The following is a 21,794-nucleotide window of genomic DNA, read 5'->3' on the forward strand; positions in this document are numbered from 1 at the left end:
GCTTGAAGCGCTTCATCGGGTCTTCGGAACTCTTCCGGCGCTCGATTATCCCGCAATGTGGATATCCGTGACGAGTCGGTTGAATCCGTGCTTTTCTTGTTAAGGGTTTTGGTTACGGAGCGGATCATCCGGTGGATATTTGGGTCGGGTAGATGTTGGTCGCGCTTCGATCTTGATGTGGCCTATAAGATGTGATGTTTATACATTTTCTTTTCTTGGAATTAAAGCGGTATCCTAGAATTTCTTTTGAAATCTTGCAGGGGTTCGAGGGTTGGGGATTGCGGGGAAGGTGAGCTGCAGAAGGAGCTGATAAAGGAGATGCTTTGCTGGGTCGAATGATGAACTCCGATACTCCTCTCGATTACGCCGTGTTCCAGCTCTCCCCCAGGCGGTCACGGTAAGAACGTTCGGTCAAAAAGGGCTTGGGATTTCATTTTCTGGCAAAATCTTGCAAAAAAGAGCACTTTTTGCAGGTGTGAGTTGTTCGTCTCGGGAAATGGGAAGACCGAGAAGCTTGCATCTGGTTTCTTGAAGCCATTCATTGCTCATTTGAAGGTCGCGGAAGACCAGGCTGCTCAGGCAGGCAACTCAATAAAGCTTGAGGTTGAGAGAGCGAAAAATAGCAGCTCATGGTTCAAAAAAGGAACTCTTGAAAGGTCTGTTTGAGTTAATTCTGTAATTTCTCCTAGTAACATTCGAGTCTCTCAATCATATTCTGTGATCTGTGATGTGCGGTGCTCACCTGGACTATTAGTTGCTTGGAAAATAACACTTGTTCAGATTTCTTAAGAGTAATTGTGGGCTGTAGGTTTGTTCGGTTTGTCAGTACACCAGATGTGTTGGAATCAGCCAATACATATGATGCAGAGATGGCACAGTTGGAAGGGGCCAGGAGAATATATTCACAGGTAATGCTCTTGACTGTTGAACATATATATTTGGAACATAAAGTAAATTCCTTTTGGCATTGTCTGAACATGCACCACTTTCTAATCCAGGGTGCTAGAGATCCGCTTTCTGGGACATTGGGTATGCTTAGTTTTGTTTTCTATTCTAAATAGTGACTATTTCTTGATGAGATAATTTACACTAGAGAGTTCTTCCTGTTTGTGTTTTCTTATTAGTAGTAGTAGCATCTAGTGGAGGCCTTTGAATCAGAGTCAGTTTTTCCTTTATAAGATGGAAAATTACCGAATGAGATCTCTGTGCTCTGGGTATGTGTAACATATGTTAGATATGTGATATTTATGCCCAAGCATTCTGCAAGTACCTATGCACACTCTTCTGCAGGCAGCTTTTATACTATCCAATTAATCTTCAGAACCATTATATAGCTTTTATTTTTGATCTTTCATCTTTGTTTGTCTAAATTTGCGGGTGCAGACCATATCCAATCATCTAAATAACAGCAAGATAGCAAAGAAAAATTATGATTTGCTATTTGGACATAATGCATTGATGATCGTTAGCATTTGGTTTGGAAGGTTATTCTTTGAAATTTTAATTATCTACGTAAATTATGTTGTTAATCAGAATATCACAGTACTCTAAGAACCAAATATTTGAAATAGCAGTTGTGGAAAATGCCATACTGTGGATAATCTCTAACATATGCAGATAGTAGATCACCAAACAACCACCATAATACTATGATTACCAAACTGTAAGTAATTAAGATTGCATATAGTGTGGAATTGAAGGATGAGAAATGTAAAGTGTAAATGATAACATGTAGTGATTTGCTTTCTGAAATGCAATATGTTTCTGTCCCTTATCATTTCATATTTAGTACCTTTTTGCTCCCACCTTTTTCTCTAGACTAGCTTGTATTCTACAGTATCTCCAATGATTATCAGCAAAATAACTCATTGTTATGGGTATTCCCCTGATTGATATGCCTGATATATCTTTTCTGTATTTCTGTAAAATTTCAAGCATTGTTTCCTTTTGGAAATCACTCATGTTTGGCTTCTTTTTTTTTTCTCTCTCTTTTTAACATGTAATTTCTCTCTAAGCTGCATTTCTTGTTAACTTGAAATTTTTGGAATTTAACTCAGGTGAAGATGACACAGCTACTGAAGCAGCTGTGGATACAACAAAGTAAGCTTATCTTCTAATTGCTTAAACTGAACAAGTGACAGTGAAGTTGTCAAATTATTTGTAGTGGAACTGGTAATACCAATGAAGTCATCGAATTACTTGTAGCAGAATTGGTAATAATATTTTTAAGTATATTTTGTTTTCTTTTTTCTGATACCTTTGATCTGACATCTTTGTGAAATTGAATGAGTGATGGACCATAAGTCAAACTATCAAATTAACAATGCAGATCCAAAATAACCTATATATTGATTTAATGCTGATTCTACTTTGTCTGTTCAATAATCTGGAGAACATGCTGGTAATGGTCGTGACTGTTGTAGCGTATTACCTAGGTAATGAGCATAAGGTGGTTAGATCTGTAATGGAGAAAATTACAACTCAGTTATAGATGAAAATGGTGTTAAATCTGGCACATGAACTGATATTCTGAATATCGTAGTGGTGTGTTTATAGGGAAGATTTTAAATAACATGAAGAAAATTGTGATCAGAGTGTAATTAAAATTGCAGTGTATTGGGCCTTACCACAATTAGCCAATGGAATTAATTGACATACAGTAGGACTATAGCACTGGGGATGGAACGAATCTACGCTTGTAAAATACTAGTTAAAGAAACCCTGATGCTTAAAGGAGCATCTCTTAGTTAGGATGACAATTGTGAAGAATAGTAATAATTTTGTTAACAATGAGGATCACTGGGAATACAGAAGAGCGAGGCAAAGATGACAATGTTCTGGTGGTCCTAGTGGGTGCATGGTAAAAGAGTCATAATGTCAAGATTGTGATGCAAGAGGCAAGTTAGGAGATTGACAAATAAAAATGCCTGTGAAGTTAATCTCATTAGGCTTCTGGATGTCTTTTCTTCATTTATAAATATCAGAGCTTCAAATAGTTCCATTTGTCCTTTGCCCCTTCTTTTAACCTTCATTAACAAGAAGATACCTTCAAGTTTTTCTTAGTCTATACTTTCATGTCTTTTCATCTCAACTCAACTTCCTTGGTTTCTACCAAACACATGATTATTATTAACTCTTCTCCTTGCTGTATCTGAAGCATAAGAATGAAACTGGATCTGCTAAAAGACAGAACATTCAACAGAGCAAGTATATGAATTTCATGTTGATGAATTAAATGAATGATATTCCGATGTTGGGATTAAGCATAAACTGTAGACATATAATTCAAAGAAGAAAAATGGTCTACAACAGATCAAAATTTAAGCAAGCAGTTTTGCAATGTATAAAAAAAATAAATCTCAATGTAACAAGAGTAGAGTTTTTACATTATGATGAGAATTGAGAGTAACCTTGCCTCTAAGTCCCAAAATAGTTTATTTAAGATGCATCATATTGCCATGTGTCGTTAAAGAATTTAACAAACCAAATTAAGGATGTCAATCGCTAGAATGAATTGCAACTTGCAAGTAATCTTTAAGTGATTAATTTGGATCTTGTGCTTGACTGCACCACTGCAGGGTGTTAATTTCAGGCAGAGCCATAAAAATTGAGGGTTTAAAAGATTATTAGACTCTTTCCAATTATGATCTACTATATCATTTTTGTTTAAATCTGCAACTTGATTTTTTAAAATTTTCCAATAGATGTCAAATTTAGGTTCTGAAATTGGAGTGTTCCTTGTTCAGTGGAAATCAGAATATTCAATGAGTGACTCCTTTGTTGCTTTGTAGGTTGCATTAACCTAATGCTTCGAGGCTGAAAATTAAGTGAATTTGGAAGAGTAAATCACTAGCAAATAAAATGTAGTTCCTGTTTCTTCAGCTATTTAATAACTGACTTTTTTTGGTTTCCTTCACAGAAAGGAGCTTATAAGAGCCATTGATGTGCAGCTTATCACTCTTAAGCAAGATCTGGCCACAGCTTGTAGTCATGCATGCTCTTCTGGATTTTCTGTTGAAAATGTCTTGGACCTTCTATTCTTTTCTGAATATTTTGGTGCGAATCGTCTCAAGTAAGTTCTGGAACTTCAAATCCTATATTTCATGTTTTTCCAGCTAAATGAAATAAAATCTTTGATTTGACATATTTGGCCGTCGAGACAAAAATCAGTTGTAGTTTGTCTCTTCATGCATTAATATATCACTACTCTAATTCACTGCCAATTTAGCTCTTCTGGGCCTTACTGGCTTGAGCAAAAGGCCTCCACACTGGTTTTTTGCTGTGAATTTTTGTTTATATTTCAAAAATTCACACATCTATGTTATAGCACTTTGTATGTGACACTGAATTTATTAAGGTTGTAGGGGTTTCTTGTACCACTGTAACAACGAGCAAATGTGCTGGGTGTTTGCCCTTTCTTTTGTCATATATAAGACTTAACTGGCAAAAGTTGGACAATCATGATGATCTGTATAATGAAGTTGCATACCATAATGCTGACAATTTATTTCATTAATTTTTAAATTATTTTATATATCTTAAAATTATAAGGGTCTCTTTTATAAGTTCAGGTTCTTGATGTTGGATAAGTTCTGAAATAAATCTTCCTTTTTGTTTGCGTTTGGTTTATCAAATTACCCTGTTTGTCATATAAAGTTTATCTAAACTGACAGTGGTGATAATATTCATTATACAACTTGCATGACATTGGCAACAGCGAGGCATGCAACAATTTCATTTCGCTTTGTCAAAGGTGCCCTGAACTTATTGATCACCACCAGCAGTCACAATCTCTGCCTCCACATTTGAAAAATCTTGACAACGGGAATGTTAGATCCTCCTCAAGCTCAGACATGTCAATAGATGAACCAGTAATAGAGCACATTGGTGCTGGTATACCACCTGATGGTGGTGGTCTTCAGGTTGACATGCCTAGTATTAGTCAACCGTCACTGCTGAATACAACAAAGTTATCAGGCACATCTCAGCAGGTCAAGCTCAATGGGCAGCACTTAAAAGGGGCAGTATTGGAGAATATTCCTTCATCAGCCAATTTTCCAGCTCAGCAAGACGGAGGGAATTTTAGGCAACTTAGTGTGAAGGACCGGATCAACCTCTTTGAAAGCAAACAGAAAGAACAATCAGCAAGTTCTAGAAATATCAGCACAGAAGGTGTTGTTAAAAGGGTAGTATCAGGTAAAGGGGAGCATAGGAGGCTCTCTTCTGATGTTTCAGAGAAGTCAGTATTGAGAAGGTGGAGTAGTGCCAGTGACATGAGCATTGACCTTAGCAGCAGCAACTGTAAAAGTTGTAATGACCAGACAGAAAGTGGGAGTACTGCTGGAACTCCTACATCTGTCAATTTGCAGCTTCAGTCAAGAAATAAAACTGAAGAGACTGATGCTACTGGTTTTACCATGACATCACAATGCTGGTTGGATCTTAAAGAAAGCACCACAGGAACTTCTGCTTCTTCTTTGTCATTGTCACAGTCACAGTACAAAGGTTTTCAAGGTGATAGAGATTGTACTGAGGATGAAAGCATCAAGTCCTCGACAACTAAGAACAGACCAGTCTTGGAGAAGGGGCAGGGCACATGTGACCTGAGTACTTCTGCCAGCAGGATGGAGTACTGTGGATTGGGTGATCAAGATGCCTTTTGGGCCAATGCAAAAGGTTTTTCAGCTGGAAATAGTGCTAGCTCAAAAGATTTTGCAGCATATCACATCCAATCAAAAGCAGAGGATCATTTGCAAATTGAAGACCGGGCAACTTTGCCAGACATATCAAAAGCTTCATCAGCTGTGACTGAGCAGGTTAGATGGAAATATCGAGAAGGACTGCAATCCCAAACTAGGGAGGCTCCTTATGGAGCAGATGCTGTTGGGTTAAAGGATCAAACAAAGGTAGCTAACCAATTACAAACATTTGGGAGAACAGTAGATCCTGTCGGGAATACAAAAGGTTGGTCACATTCCCAGGTTCAGTTTGAAGATTTATCAGTTTTGTCTTCAGAGGGTAATCTTTTGGCTTCGCAATCTCAGGGAAAAACATTTCCTGTTGACATAGAGGAAGCAGGTGGAAGAAATGCAGCCGCCTCTTCTGCAACTTCTGGCTCTTCTCTACTTGTAACAAATGATGGTATCAATCACCAGGGAATACACTGGCATCAATCATCTGCTTATGAGAGAGGTGCAGATGAAATAGCTGATACTGAAATAAACCACATGTCTGCTTTTCCTGTAAGGAAGACCAAGGAAAAGATGGATATAGTTGAACCACCTTCTGCACATTTGATGGAGCAGAATCAGGTGGTGAGGTCATCAAAAGGAATTCAAGCGTTAAATGATGAATTACGTACCAAGGCTAATGACTTGGAAAAACTTTTCACTGAACATAAGCTTAGAACTGTCACTGAGCAAACAGCTTCCTCTCGAAGAAGCAGACCTCTGGATGTCCAGGAGGATCGTGTTCCCGTGGTTGTTGAGAAAAGAAATGCAGTGACACTTTTTGATCAGTTGCCTGAGAACCCTCTGAGGGAGACTTCTAAGTATGATGTAGACTTTGATGCCAATTTCCTGTTGAAAATGGTAGGCAACGTGGAATATGGTAATAATACAAATCAAAAGCTTAGTACACAAAGTTCATCAGATGATTTCAGAGGAAAATTGTACTATAAATACATGCAAAAACGGGATGCAAAACTAAGGGAAGAGTGGGGAACAAAAAGTGCTCTGAAGGAAGCAAAAATGAAGGCAATGCGTGACAGCCTAGAATGTAGTCAAGCTGTGATGAATTCCAGATATTCAGGATCTGCTGATAGACAGAGTACAAGCTACACTAGTCGCCGTGCAGAAAAGCTGAGATTTTTTAGCAATTGTTTAAGAAGTAAAAACCAGGTATGGTTTTCTGGTAATGGTCCTTTATTGTCATGTTTATGCACTATCTAGAGTTGCCACCCTATCACTACATATTAATCTTCAAGAATTTTCATAATGACATTTTTAGATCTTGATGGATATTGTTGGTCTGACATTGCAACTCCATAATAATGCTCATTGAGCCTGAAAATTGAAACTGTTCATTTTTCCTCCCTTTTATTTTCCTACTTGAGTTCATGTGGTTATATATGTAAAAATATACCAAAATATTTACTGCAGATATCTTCTTTAGACAGGAGGGAACTAATATGAATTGATCAAGGAGATAGAGGGAAGAAGAAATGGCATCATAACTTTGTATGAATCTACTTATTTATAAATTATAATTAAATTATTTAGCTTCCCTTTTCCATGATTGACACTACTAATGTATGTCTTCTAATTTGTTATTTCTGTTAGGTAGCTGAAGATCACTCATGACATTTTTTGGAATGTGGGTGTGATTATCTCTTTATTAAGTAGCAAGAAATTTTTTATTTCTTTTGTTTTTCCTTGTGCATATTTCTGTTGATGATCATCTGTCTGTTGTCCTTACTGCAAACATATTGTTCAGGTAGTGACCAGTTAATTTTCCTACTATAGATTTTGGCTAAATGAAAAATCTTATTTTCTGGTATCAGGCAATTGAGTCTGTTGAGGAAATGAAAGATCCGGAGGAACCATGTGAACAATTTGGTCATGGTCAAAATACATCCCACAATGATCCCTTTGATGATAATTCTTCTAAAGATACTAACTCTGTAAAGCTTCCATCTAAGAAAACTTTGTCTTCTTCCACCCTGCAGACCATAGAAACTTCAGTGCCAAAGCTTTCTGTAAAATCTACCAAATCAGTTTCCGTAAAACACAGAAGTCAAACTGAAAATCCTCTTGCTGAAATGCTCCCTGACTTCTCTGACTTCAGAAAGGAAAATGCAAAACCATCTGCAGCAAATAACAGGGTAAATTCACGAGAGAAAACAAAGATACTTTCTCGAAGCAAGAACATAATTGCGGAGACTAAACTTGTCAAGGAAGAGAAGCCACATAGGTCTCAGTCCATGAGAAAAAGTACCGCTGGTCCTGGTGAATTCAAGAGCCTTTCTCCTCTCAATTCTGGTAGCACTGATTTCACACCCTTAGATTTTTCCAAGGGACAAATGGATGCCAATTTTATGAACAAAGTGCAGAAGAGTGGGGAGTTCAGAGCAATCCTCAGGAAAGAGAAAGGTACAGTTCCTGGTTTAGGAGCCAATATATATAAACCTAAAGCTTCTAAGGTCTCTGAGGTGAATAAGAATGGAGAGGATTCTAAGGATATATTTCATAGAGAGGACTCACCTGGCCTAGTTAAAGATGTAATGGAGGTGGAAAAATCGTCTGCCGAAGGAAATGCTGAGGCTGCAGATTTTCCTGTTGACTCAGATAGCGAAAATCCAAGATACATTGAAGAATATGAAGGCAATGATGATTTTGGATCAAAAAATGATGCTAAAAAATCTCTATTCCAAGAAGCTTTCGACACAGTTCCTGTTTCTCCTGAGTTTAGTATTTCTTCAGAAAATGTACAAGAGTCATCAGGTCCTCAGTCATGGAACCCATGCCTCCATTTATCTTATTTATATGAGGTATCGGATATTGATGCTTCTGTAGATTCACCTGTAGGAAGTCCAGCATCATGGAATTTATACCCGCTGAACCAAATAATGGAGGCAGATGTTTCTCGAATGAGAAAAAAATGGGGAACTGCTCTAATGCCTATGATTGTTGCTAACACATCCCAACAGTCACACATGGATGCCACAAAAGGGTTTAAACGAATATTGAAATTTGGGAGGAAAAGTAGGGGTATGGACAATCTAGTCACTGATTGGGTGTCTGCTTCAACAGCTTCCGAAGGTGATGATGACACAGAAGATGGTTGTGATTTAGCAGCCCGGCCTATGGATGACCTGAGGAAGTCGAGAATGGGCTACTCACTTCCTTATGATGTGTTCAATGGTGGAGAAATCTTTCCTGAAAAAGGTATCTCTCTATTCCTATTTGATAGTTTATACTCATTTTTGATAAATGGAATTTTGGTGTACAACAAGTATATACACTAAAATTGCAGTTCCTTTGATTATAGTATTTTTAGTATTTTACTGCAGTCTAACATATTCTAAATCAGGAATTTCTGTCTTGCTTGTGCCACTCGGTGTCTTGTGGCAAATTCTGTTCCATGTCAGACAGCAAGTACTGGCCCAACATGAAAATATAACTTGCTGTTGATATATACCCCTTACATGTTTTGCTGGTCGAATATCTGGATTCCTCTTATTGGTCTATTACTTAATTTCAAATGGGGTCATGGTTGATTACTAATGTTTCACCCCTTTATTTCATGGAACTTCTTAAAGTATTTACCCATGAATGTGATCCTCTCCTTTGGTGTGTAGCAGAGATTGCCATAGGGGTGGACAGGTGCTGCAGAGGGAGTAGCTTATTTCATATCTCTCCTATTTCTCTTTCTCCCTTTTCTTTTTATTCTTTTGATTGGTACACCAACATCTTTACAATAGTGTATTATGCCATATCTCTGGCACATATGGTACCAGTGGCCAGTTGGCATGGATGTTTCCTGTGAAAGGGGTATTCTTCTGAACAACCTCCTCTAATAATCATTGTTAGATATATTGCCTTTTAACTTCTGCTTATTTGGCCATGCTTGAGTTCCATAAGGTAGACAGCTTGTCTAGACAATCTCTCCTCTTGTTTCATGTTTCTCACAAGTTATTGGTTGCCTATGCGATGCCTTTTTCTTTTATAGTCACTGAACTTCGGAAGCCTTCAAATACGAAATTCCCAGCCCAGATTTCAACTAAATGAAATCACAAATTTTCAGTTTAATGCATAGTTTCTCATTTTTATTTTCCATATTTGAGAGCCATAGATTTTAGGATGAGAAGATAAGGCTCAAACGTGGGAGATACCTGGTGGGTATCTGACTAAACCTGAGGAATGGCAGCTTGTTTAAGCAGCAAATGGATAGCAGTCATGTAACATCTTGAGCTGTTATGATGATGTAAACATCAAAAAGATTTATGTTCTCGACCTTCAAATGAACATATACTCCATCTAGGGAAGTGTACGCTAATACAAACTATCTAGTTTTATGCTTGAAGTACTGCTAATTGCTTGCTCAGATGATTGATGGCAATCAAAAACCATCTTCTCTTGCCTTTATTTTGTGCAATAACTATTTTGGTGACATCTTAATCTATTCCTTTTCTTCTTACTAGTGATGGCATATACTTGTGGTCTCCATTCTACCTTTTAATACTGTTCATGTCTCAAAAAAAAGCTACGTAGATTCTGAATCCAGAATCTTTCTGTTATGCTAAATATTGTAGCTGAACATGGTTTGTTCAGTGCAGTTCAATCATTTTGCCACTTCATTCCAAACCGTTCTGTAGACATCAAATTGAGAGAGGATCATCAAACTGGAAGCTCCCTGAGAGGTAACAAGGGTCCTGTTTAGAGCCTCGACTGAACATGATTTAAGTTTTGAAAATGTACACATGCGGACACATCTGACATCTTTGACTATGCTGAATGATAAAATCATTATTTTCAGTGTTTACTGAAATTTTTCCTGGAATATCGAATTGACTTCTGTGACATTGCCTAAATATTTGCAGCACCACACTCTTTCTTCTCTCTATCTTCATTGCGGAGCAAGGAACTCAAGCCTCGGTGATACTGGGTAACCTAGTAGCTTATGGCTTCAGTACATATTATTGCAATTTTTCTGTAAACGCAATGTGGTTTCTTTGTTGTGTTATATGTTATCCTTCCCTTCCCACTTTGTTCTTCAGCCGTGATGTTTTGTTGTAGAATTGGATGTCTAGAATCTGCTAGGATAACTTGCCAATTGGCACGGCGATGTTGTTTGGCCTGAGGTGTCATCCTTTTTCCACTTGTAGCATGCCATGATATATATATATATATATATATATATATATATATCAAAATCTGTTAGAAAAAGACCAAGAAAGAATGTGGCAGTAAGCAATTGATTTGTACAAATGAGAAAGAATGATCGGTGCTATTCTGTTTCTTTCTTTCTGTCATTTGTATTTATGTCATCAAAGACATCCTTTAGAAAGCTGATTTGTCTTTGTTCTTTGCATTTCAGAATGTTATGGCTTGAAAAAAAAAAGATTTATTGCTTATTAATTATGACCACAAAATTGCCCCTGAGAAAGATATTGTTGCTTCTTCTTTATTGATGGTCACTGAACAAATGGAATTCATCTATCATCTGGATGGATAGTGTCATATGCAAAAGGTGTGCCATTTGTGACACATTCTTCTTCAGATCTGATATGTTACCCCTTAGTTTCTCATACAGAAGAACTGCTTGTGTGATTACAAAATGTCAAGGCAGGCTTGGCCATGTCACTAAGGGTGTCAGCTGAGCATGTCCCCTGTGGACATCTGGTGTTCTTGGACTGTGAGCCGAGCACATCAAATTGACTACTAACAATAGGCAGTCGATTGGAAACACTGAAAGGTTTTGTTGGTTGAATTGGCACATTGATTAGTCCCAAAAACTATCGAGAGAACATTTGTTGGAAAATGAACACAGCTACATCTGCCGGCAGAGCATCGCTAGATTTGACTAATAGAAAATTCTGTTGTTTTGTTCATCGTTTGTATAATTGCTGCAACATCAAATGCTTGTTCCAAAAACAGCGGTGCCACCAAAGCCTTCATGATCGTTGACTTCATCACATTCTCCGACTCAAATACTTTGTTCTATATTAGCCTCACACTGCATGCTTTGTTCTCTCCTCCCATCAAATCAATTCCTTCATAGCTGCTTTCCCTCCCTCCCTGTCTCTTCCATGGCCGGCTTCTCCTTCGACGTCAGCCGCAGTTCCCACTCCCGGGGTCGCTCTGCCCTCCGTGGCCACCATCCGACGCCTTCCTACGCCCGCAGCCCCGCGCCGCGCCGCAGATCCCCCTACCGCGACGACGTGTCATGGCAGACTTCGGCGTCGTGGCAGTTCGAGCCGAGCAGGTGGCGCGAATTGAGCGGGTTCGGCGCCGCCCTCAGCCCGTGGACTCCGGCCGACGACACCCCCGGCAGCAACCACAGCCGCACCATCTTCCGCCGGTCGGCCAACGATTACTACGTTTCGCGGGCCGCGGATCCTCGGTCCCATGGTCCGTCGGGGCAAGCCAGGAGGCTGGAACTCCGCAGCTATGTCTCGACCACGAACTATGATCGTTCTGTCGAGCTCAGTAAGGCCAATAATTCATCTGTTTTGGTGGCCAAAGGGCCATGGAATCCAGCTGAAAGCAACTCCTTCGATAGCCAAGATGAATTTAGCCTGTTTGGTTACAGTGCACCGACGACAGCAGCTGCTCGGCATAACCGAGTCTCTTTCAATATCGATCATTCATCGAATCATCAGACACATCATGATGTATCATTCTCGCATGATAGGGAAGAACACCGTAGGCATGATATGAGCGACGACAGCAGAGAGAGCGATGACGATGGTGATGATGAGGAAGCAGTACAGGCGAGTCGGCCGGTCGGCCTCTTCAGCTTGTTCAAGTACTCGACCGCACTGGACCTGTTTCTCATCTTCTTGGGTTGCGTTGGATCATTGATCGGTGGTGGATCACTTCCCTGGTACTCTTACATGTTCGGAGATGTCGTCAACAAGATGGCCTCTGAGTCCGGAAGTCAAATGATAAAGGAAGTCGAGAGGGTACGCAGTTGCGGCTTATAATACCATACAGAACTCTTTAGCTCAAATATATCGTTGATCTGATGCTGTTCTTCCTTGTGTTCAGATATCTGTTTACATGGCTGCGCTTGCGGCGATAGTGGTCATCGGATCATATATGGGTAAGAGGTGGAAATCGACAGATGAGAAGACGGATGTCAGTAAGAGCGACGGTGATCCGTAATACTGATATCTGGTAATTTGATGTCTGGCTGCAGAGATCACCTGCTGGCGAATGGTGGGTGAAAGATCGGCGCAGAGGATTCGACGAGAGTACCTACGAGCTGCGCTGAGGCAGGATATCGGGTTCTTCGACACCGAGATGAGCACCGGGGATGTGATGCTTGGCATATCCAGTGACGTTGCACTGATCCAGGAAGTGATGGGGGAGAAGGTATTGCGGCTAAAATAGACACTCTCAGCTTGTTGGTGAAGACAAGCTCCGATATTGCTGACATAATTGATCTGGACGTAGGTGGCACATTTTGTCCACCACATCTTCACATTCATCTGCGGCTACATGGTGGGCTTCCTCGAGGCATGGAAGGTGGCCTTGGTGGTCTTCTCCGTCACACCAGTGATGATGTTCTGTGGCATCGCTTACAAAGCCATCTACGGCGGCCTCGCCGCAGCAGAAGAGGTAAAAGACACAGTACTATCATTGCTTCTATTGGCATCCACAGTGAGAGTTGGATCTTTGCGTTGGCTGCCAGGCTTCCTACAGAAGAGCCGGTGATGTAGCTCAGCAAGCAATCACCTCGATTCGGACCGTGCTGTCGTTCGTGATGGAGGACGAGATGGCGGCCAAGTACGAGGAGGGGCTCCAGAAGTCTGCACCGATCGGAGTGAAGACAGGGTTTGCGAAGGGTGCGGGCATGGGCGTGATTTATCTGGTGACCTACTCCCAGTGGGCTCTGGCCTTCTGGTATGGGTCATTGCTTGTGGCCAAGGGGGAGATCACCGGAGGAGCTGCCATCGCTTGCTTCTTCGCTGTCAATGTAGGTGGAAGGTACTCGTTCTACCCGCTCTCTGCGTACGTTCTTGATCGTGTTCAATCTGAATCGTGTCTTCCTGAAAGCAATTACTTTGTTGCAGGGGATTAGCTCTGTCGCTGTCGTACTACGCGCAGTTTGCACAGGGCACGGTGGCAGCGGGGCGGGTGTTCGAGGTCATCGATCGAACACCGGAGATCGACCCGTACAGCTCCGACGGGCGAGCGCTCGCGTCGGTGAGAGGTCGAGTCGAGTTCAGAGGCGTCGACTTCGCCTACCCTTCTCGGCCCGACACGATGATCCTTCGCGATCTCGATCTCACGATCCCTGCGTCCAAGACTTTGGCGCTCGTGGGCGCCAGTGGCGGCGGCAAGTCCACCATTTTTGCCCTTATCGAGAGGTTCTACGATCCATGCCGAGGTAATGGCTTGCTCAACTTCATCCATCCACTTCACATTGCTGAGCTCAGAATCGTCATGACTTGTTGCTACCAGGATCAATCCGCTTGGATGGACATGATCTAAGAACCCTAAGGATCCAATGGCTGAGGGAGCAGATTGCGCTGCTAGGACAGGAGCCCGTCCTCTTCTCCACTTCCATCCTCGAGAATGTGATGATGGGCAGAGAAGACGCGACCAGGAAAGAAGCCATTGCCGCCTGCGCCGCCGTAAACGCTGACACCTTCATTTCCGGCCTTCCTGAGGGCTATGACACGCAGGTGATGCTCCATTCTTTTGTAGCTCTGTAACAAATGAGAACAATCCAAAGCTTAATACTTTCCGTGATCTCGACACAATCGGCAGGTAGGTGAGCGTGGGGCTCAGCTCTCAGGTGGGCAGAAGCAGAGGATTGCACTGGCCCGGGCCATGATAAGGAACCCTAGAATCCTCCTCCTCGACGAGCCCACGAGCGCCCTCGACCCGGAATCCGAGGCCACCGTCCAACGGGCCATCGACCGCTTCTCTGCCGGCCGGACCACCGTCGTCATCGCCCACCGCCTGGCCACGGTCCGATCTGCCGACACCATTGTGGTCCTCGACTCCGGCTCCGTCGTGGAGTCGGGCGGCCACCACGACCTCATGGGTCGGGCCGGGCCTTATGCTGCCCTAGTAAAACTCGCCACCGACAACACGAGCATCAATGCATCCAAAGGTAGCATTGGACCAATACGGCCCGGCTCATTCAACACGGCCCAGTACAAAAGCTTCGAATTAGAGTCCGCCACCCTCGTCTCCACGTACAAGTGCGTGGAGTCCGTGAATGGAGTGGAGGAACAAATGGACACACAGACGCCTACCAAGATTAGCACATCAGATATATGGGGTCTACAGAGGCCAGAGGTCCCAGTCCTCCTGCTTGGGTTCATTCTGGGTATAACAGCGGGTGCCATTTTCTCCTTCTTCCCGTTGCTGCTAGGGGAAGCTCTCCAAGTCTACTTCCAACCCAACACCAGCAAGATGAAGAGAGAAGTGGGCTACCTCGCTCTCGCCATAGTGGGCCTCGGCGTCGGCTGCATCCTCACCATGACGGGCCAACACGGCCTTTGTGGTTGGGCAGGCACGCGGCTCACGATACGCGTCCGCAACCGCCTGTTCCGCTCCATCCTCCGGCAGGAGCCCGGGTGGTTCGACCTCACCGAGAACTCGACTGGCGCGCTCATCTCGTGGCTGTCGGTCGACTGCGCCGCCTTCCGGTCGATGCTTGGCGACCGGCACTCCGTCCTCTTGATGGGACTCGGCTCGGTGGCCGCCGGGCTTGGCGCATCGTTCGCGCTCGACTGGAGACTGACGCTCGTGGCGATGGCCGTGGCGCCGTTCACCCTCGGCGCCAGCTACTTCAGCTTGCTCGTGAATCTCGGGCCGAGGTCGGACGACGGCGCCTACGCGGCGGCCAGCAGCGTCGCCGCCGGGGCGGTGTCCGGCGTGAGGACGATCGCGGCCTTCTCGGCCCAACAGCGGATCGTGTCAACGTTTGACCGCGTCTTATCGGAGCCCATGAACAAGTCCATGAACAGGGCACATCTCATGGGCCTCGGACTTGGGCTTTCGCAGGGAGCCATGTACGGTGCGTACACCCTGATCCTATGGGCCGGAGCCCGCATGATGAAGTCGGGCTACTCCAGCTTCGGGGACGTGTGCAAGATATTTCTCATCCTGGTCCTGAGCTCCTTCTCCGTAGGCCAGCTCGCGGGACTTGCCCCGAACACCTCCCGTGCGCCGGCGGCCATCGACCGCGTCCTCCGCATCATCAAGCGCCGGCCGTCGATGATGGACACCGAAGGGCCGCAGAAGGGGCGGCGGGTCGAGGGGGGTAGGCTGATGGAGGTGGAGCTGCGGAGGGTGACGTTCTCGTACCCGTCGCGCCCCGGCGTGGCGGTTCTGAGGGAGTTCTCGATGAGGATCAGGGCGGGGAGCACGGTGGCGTTGGTCGGGGACAGCGGGAGCGGCAAGTCGACGGTGGTGTGGATGGTGCAGAGGTTCTACGACCCGGAGGCGGGGAGGGTGGTGGTGGGCGGCCTGGACGTGCGGGAGGCGGACGTGAAGTGGCTGAGGAAGGAGTGCGCGTTGGTGGGCCAGGAGCCGTGCTTGTTCGGCGGCAGCATAAGAGACAACATCAGGTTCGGCGACCAGAGCGCTTCTTGGGCGGAGATCGAGGAGGCGGCAGAGGCGGCCCACATCCATAAGTTCATCTCCGGACTACCTCAAGGCTACGAAACCCAGGTAAGACGCCATCGCTGCAAGTAGACATTCCAAGATTCCTTTTGCTGCAATCTTCCTGGTTCTTTCTTCATGGTGGCACGACGCTGACGCAGGTAGGGGAGGGCGGGGTGCAGCTATCAGGCGGCCAGAAGCAGAGGATCGCGATCGCGCGCGCGATCCTGAAGAGATCAAGGATCCTGTTGCTGGATGAAGCAACCAGCGCGTTGGACGTGGAGTCCGAGAGGCAGGTGCAAGAGGCGCTGCGGAAGGCCTCGAAGCGGGCCACCACGATCATAATCGCCCACAGGCTGGCCGCCGTCCGGGACGCCGACCGGGTCGCCGTCGTTCGTGACGGGACCGTCGTGGAGTTCGGGAGCCACCGATCGCTGCTGGAGAACCACGTCGACGGGGTTTACGCCGCCATGGTCCGCCGCGAATCGGAGGCCCAGGCACTTGCTTGAAGTGAGGCGTAGAAGCTCCAGCGAGCCTGGCAAGTCTTCTTCTTCCTCTTCTGAAGAGTAGCCTTCTCCATGTGTTGTGGTGCAAGGTTGGCTGACGACCATGATCTACTTGTTAGCAGCGCATGAGCTGCCTTCCATGGGCCATTTGGCCATTGTCGGTCATGTAGCATGTAGTCGTGATGCTGTAAGAACATACTCCTATATCAGTCCAAGTCACTTTTATCTGTTTCACTCGACGATTTATATCTTGAAGAATAATACCTCTTTCAGAAAATAATACAGAAAACTAGAAGGAAAATAGTGAAAACTACAAGGTAACAAGCTGCATAAAGGATATAACATATCAGGAATTGACAAAGGTCATGACTAGGAATTCAACACAAGAACTGATACATTCATAAGAACATGTTCATTGTCTTCACAGGTAATTGGATTCGGTTAATCATAATTGTTAACCATGCATAATATATTTGCAATCTATGCAACAACCATTAATGGCCATATATTTTGAACTAGACAGGAACAATGAAAATAATAAATAAAGCAGGTTCAAAAGCATCTCCCAAGACATTCACAGCCCTAGTCAGAATAATGATAAACTCAAGTCCAAAAGCAAACAACATACTGATTCACGCAAACAATTCTGGTCCTCCAGATCCTTCATCGTTATTGGTTTCCAAGAGAAAGTAAATGACATGTAAGGAAAATAACCAATTGTTCTCCAAACAAGGAGATATACATATAAGCAGAACAGCAGGAGAAAGAGTGCCATCTTTGGGATGCTTGTTTTTCTCCCTATTTACAGAGCACCTGTGGCTAAGGTCCAAGTCCCTCAGTAAAGACTGCCCTCCATGGGCAGCTCATCAAAGCTCCATAAGTTCACATCAGCCAGATCACCCTGAGCTAATTCACCACCAAATAGGGAGTCGATTGACAAATCAGAGCTTCCCTCAAGGTACGGAAACTGCATGAAGTTCGCGTATGGGTCGAAAGCAGATAAGTCTTCAGATAGATCGACCGGAGTGGTCTCTTCTTCTGAGACTTGCACTCCACAATTGTCTTTCAAGTTCTTCAGAGACAACAATCCATTGTCAGCAGTGGGAACTTGAACTGATAACAATCCAAAGTCTGGATCACCACAAGAGTTACTTCCCTCATCGGAATGAAACTCCATACCTTCACCAGGTGCAGATGGTTCTTTTGTTGGCAAGGTATTCAAATAGACAGGCTTAGCCAACTCCTCTTCCAAGTGGCTCATAGTTGAATAGAGATCACAATACTGATCATTCTGATGGTTGGACTGCTTAAATTCACACTTTTCTGACGGATTTGGCACATGTGTTCTTAGAGCAGTAGGTTTTGGGATGATCTTTTTGGAACCTGAGCTTGCTGCTCTGGGGAAGTTGACCTTGGCTTTTTTTCCACGAATCCTCCGAGCTTCGGCGTCATAGGCTCTTGCAGCCTCTTCAGCAGAGTTGAATGTCCCAAGCCAAACACGAACTCCTTTGTGGGGATCTCTAATTTCAGCTGCCCATTTGCCCCATGGACGTTGGCGGATTCCACGGAATTCATTCTTTCTCTTCCTTTTGGCTGACTGAGCTGCAGATCCACTAAAATCTGCTGATTTTAGAGTGGTTGAGCGCTCTGCAGTGCAAAGAGAATAAGAGATGAGGCTTATGTTATGTATTACTAAAATTAACCAACAAGATCATCCTGTTTTTAATATTCGATAACATCTACACAAAAAATAAGGTAATCCATATCACTTGGAAGCAATCTCTCATTGTTCTCCACACAGAAAAATTATTCACTCAACAGACAATCAGATTAATGAAGAAAAGTGACCATGATTGTGCAAAAACATCGGCCCTTAACAATCATTAGAATTTTCCTTTTCTTACCTTGTTAGATGTGAAAACCTAACACATTATGAGTTGCCTCTTTGTAAACATAAAGGTAGTTCCTGTTGATCCAAGCATCTTGTGGTGATATTCTAGGCAATTTTGGTTCTCAAATTCAAGATTACTTGAAGTGGATCTGAGTTCTATCTCGTATGCACAGTCGCAAACACTATAAATCAAAATTTGCAGTTGCCTGAAGAAAATAACCGCCTCTTTCTTCATGAAAGAAAACAATAGCACTACAAGAATCTAAGAAACACACAACTTTTTGAAGAGTAACATTCAGTGAGAGAGTACAAGTCCTTTTACCATCGATCTGAAATCTGAAAGCAAGAACCTAGTTTTACATATCATTGTGTTTTTTTTACATATATGCCAATAAATTAGTGACATTAAAATATTTCAAACAAAGTTCAAGGAACAGATCTTACTAGAACTAGTAATATTATACTGTCAAAGAAAAATCCAAAGTATAAACCCCAATTTTCATTCTTGTTATCTGCTCAAAAGAAAGAAAAACCTCAATTAATATTATACTGTCAAAGAAAAATCCAAAGTATAAACCCCAATTTTTATTCTTGTTATCTGCTCAAAAGACAGAAAAACCTCAATTAATATTATACTGTCAGAAAAATCCAAAGTATAAACCCCAATTTTCATTCTTGTTATCTGCTCAAAAGAAAGAAAAACCTCAAATTAATGAGCATATTCTCAGTAATCAGTAATCCATACGTGAAGGAGAACCGATTTTTTTTTTTTTAAGATGATTTTCCACAACCAAAAGGCGAAAAACAAATAATCTTTATGGCAAAGATGGCAATAATTCTCACAAGTTTCTTCTAATTACCTCGAGAGAAGCAGGGTTTCGACCCAAAACCGAAGCATTTTACACCGACCTCATCGATCTCCTCCTCGTCATCGAACTCGTCCTCCGACGACTCATCATCAAACTCCTGGAAATCGGCCTCGAAGTCGTCCTCGGCCTCCACCCTCCGCTGTTTCCCCCACCTCTTCCTCCCGCCCGGCCACGGATTCTCCGCCGTCACCCGCCGCGACGCTGCCGCCGGTATGAACTCGGAGATGATCGCTCCTCCACACATCTCTCGGTTTCTCCTCTTTTCTCTCCTCTCGCACAAGAACGAAGCAAAGCGAAAGAATGCCTTTTCTTGGACAGTTGCGGTGGCGGTTTTATATCAAACGGCAATTGGGATGGTGGGAAATATTGTAAATAACAATTATGTAAGAATATAAAAATAAAACAATAAATAAAACAAAAGGGAATTCGGATAAGCATGGAGTAGAGAAATGGTCCTTTGATGATTCGTCTCATGGGTGGGGCCCTGTATCTGCCCCAATTAGGGTCAAATCAGATTGGGCTGCGAACTTATTAGGTTAAATGATCTTAATCATATGTCGATGCTCAATGCTCATTTAAAACATGAGGAGGAAGAAAGTAAGAGATCAAAACATATTCACATGATCTAAGTTTTGACTAAGGAAATCAAAACATATGGTCTAAGGTTAGTCGTAAACAACAACTAAGTCTTTATTATATATATATTATATTACTAACAGTGGTTTTTTACATCTCTCTCCCTCCCATTAATATTTTTTTATAAAAAATCATAAATATTATAATTGAAAGTATATTAATATTATTTAAAATTTCAACTAATAGTAACAAAAATAGCTAATTTACTTAAATTCAAGGAAATAAATATTAAAAATTAATTATTTAGGAGGGATGGATATGTAATTTTGGCTTGCTATTGCGAAGCGACCTCGAACGCCGTCGCCGCGGAGACGAAGACTGTGTTGGTCGTCAATGGCGGCCCGGGGCGGGACGCGTAGTGCAGCGTGTGGATTGATGCGAGCAACCACAAGCGACAAATGCGCGCTACGACTTCGGGGCGAACGTTGGAGATGCTGTTGGAGAGCAGATGCATGCACCGAATCCGCGATAACTCCAACGCAAAAGGTCCAGGAGGAAAGCGAAAGGCAAGGAGGTCGGCAGTGGGAGACGGCCGTGAGACAGCTCTGTTGACGTTGGACGAGTTGGGCTTAGGTGAAGTTCCACTACTGCTTCCTGTTCCTGTAGAGCACGATGATGCGATAAAGGATCATCGCCATTATTGAGGAGAGGACGAAGCTGGAATCAACCGAATGCTGATGTAGCTCATCGTTGGTGGTCAGATATTTTCTGGTCTCTCATCTCATCTGTATGTACTAATCTTGGAGGATTGTTGCAGACCTCACAACTCGTGTGCAGAATTACCCTTTCCCCAAGCAAAGTTGCTGTCTTAAACAGTCATCTCAAGGAACCAATTATTGTATTTTGTTTTCAGAGCAGATAATTTAGCTAAAGTTGTGCTTTGGAGAAGGAAGAGGAAGATGAGAGTATCTTGGAAGCATCACACGTCATGATGACCTCTATCGCTCTTAAGAAATTACGAAATTATTTTTTATATAAAATCAAATAAATTAGATAAATTATTAGGAGAGTTTCTTCTATCAAAAGTATCTCCTAAGAAATTTTATTTTAACTGAACTTCATTTCTATTGGTTAATAATCATTATCAGAATCCAATCATATCTATAATATATCTTAATTAAATAGGATCACATAATCTAATATATTCTATGGTATTAGCCAAAGCTTCAAATAGACTATAGAAACTAATGAAATGAACTTGAAGTTTTAGATGGTTTCTAAGTTTTCTGGTGTAAAAAGATTAAGAAAAAAATAATCACAGACTAAAATAAATATAAAAAAAGAGGGAAGTAATATATTTTATATAAAACAAATATTTATGAAGACTAAATTAATCATAGGCCAAAACCTTCATGCAATTAAATCAAAATAACATCAATGGAATAAATTCAAAAAGTAAAGGCAATAATAATTGGGGCATTCCGAGAATTGAACTCGGGACCTCTCGCACCCTAAGCGAGAATCATACCACTAGACCAAATGCCCTCTTGTTGTAATGCTCCTAAAGTAATACATTATTTAATACTATAATAATATTAAGGATACA

The 21,794-nt window shown here is 42.7% G+C and overlaps 3 protein-coding genes and 1 non-coding gene across 6 annotated transcripts; 2 read left to right on the top strand and 2 right to left on the bottom strand.

Moving 5' to 3' along the window:
- The first annotated feature begins 241 nt into the window (after positions 1–241).
- Positions 242–10,881, top strand: LOC135599150 (uncharacterized). 3 transcript variants are annotated; one of them, XM_065093949.1, is made up of 10 exons: positions 242–397; positions 474–656; positions 809–908; positions 999–1,029; positions 2,058–2,100; positions 3,920–4,072; positions 4,718–6,899; positions 7,562–8,945; positions 10,332–10,420; positions 10,601–10,738. In XM_065093949.1, exons 1-9 carry the CDS (start codon positions 336–338, stop codon positions 10,373–10,375), a joined length of 4,182 nt encoding a protein of 1,393 aa, XP_064950021.1. In that variant the 5' UTR covers positions 242–335; the 3' UTR covers positions 10,376–10,420; positions 10,601–10,738. The 3 variants fall into 3 exon arrangements, with proteins under 3 accessions (XP_064950021.1, XP_064950010.1, XP_064950004.1); XM_065093932.1 differs by having other exon boundaries at positions 270–397; positions 10,337–10,420; positions 10,601–10,881; XM_065093938.1 differs by lacking the exon at positions 10,332–10,420 and having other exon boundaries at positions 10,601–10,792.
- A 732-nt stretch (positions 10,882–11,613) lies between these two features.
- LOC135599148 (ABC transporter B family member 19-like) lies at positions 11,614–17,086 on the top strand. The gene is made up of 9 exons (XM_065093921.1): positions 11,614–12,685; positions 12,771–12,825; positions 12,922–13,097; positions 13,179–13,343; positions 13,417–13,712; positions 13,799–14,115; positions 14,190–14,413; positions 14,499–16,415; positions 16,508–17,086. Exons 1-9 carry the CDS (start codon positions 11,741–11,743, stop codon positions 16,853–16,855), a joined length of 4,443 nt encoding a protein of 1,480 aa, XP_064949993.1. The 5' UTR covers positions 11,614–11,740; the 3' UTR covers positions 16,856–17,086.
- Positions 17,087–17,464: 378 nt separating this feature from the next.
- On the bottom strand, positions 17,465–19,912 carry LOC135599158 (ethylene-responsive transcription factor 1-like). Its single transcript, XM_065093957.1, has 2 exons — positions 19,604–19,912; positions 17,465–18,499 (listed from the first exon to the last, which is right to left on the bottom strand). Exons 1-2 carry the CDS (start codon positions 19,854–19,856, stop codon positions 17,688–17,690), a joined length of 1,065 nt encoding a protein of 354 aa, XP_064950029.1. The 5' UTR covers positions 19,857–19,912; the 3' UTR covers positions 17,465–17,687.
- A 1,749-nt stretch (positions 19,913–21,661) lies between these two features.
- On the bottom strand, positions 21,662–21,733 carry TRNAP-AGG (transfer RNA proline (anticodon AGG)). Its single transcript has one exon. It is a non-coding gene; the product is annotated as a tRNA-Pro (tRNA).
- Between the last annotated feature and the right edge of the window lie 61 nt (positions 21,734–21,794).

Source organism: Musa acuminata, chromosome BXJ1-2 (assembly GCF_036884655.1).
Source record: "Musa acuminata AAA Group cultivar baxijiao chromosome BXJ1-2, Cavendish_Baxijiao_AAA, whole genome shotgun sequence".
Lineage (NCBI taxonomy): Eukaryota > Viridiplantae > Streptophyta > Magnoliopsida > Zingiberales > Musaceae > Musa > Musa acuminata.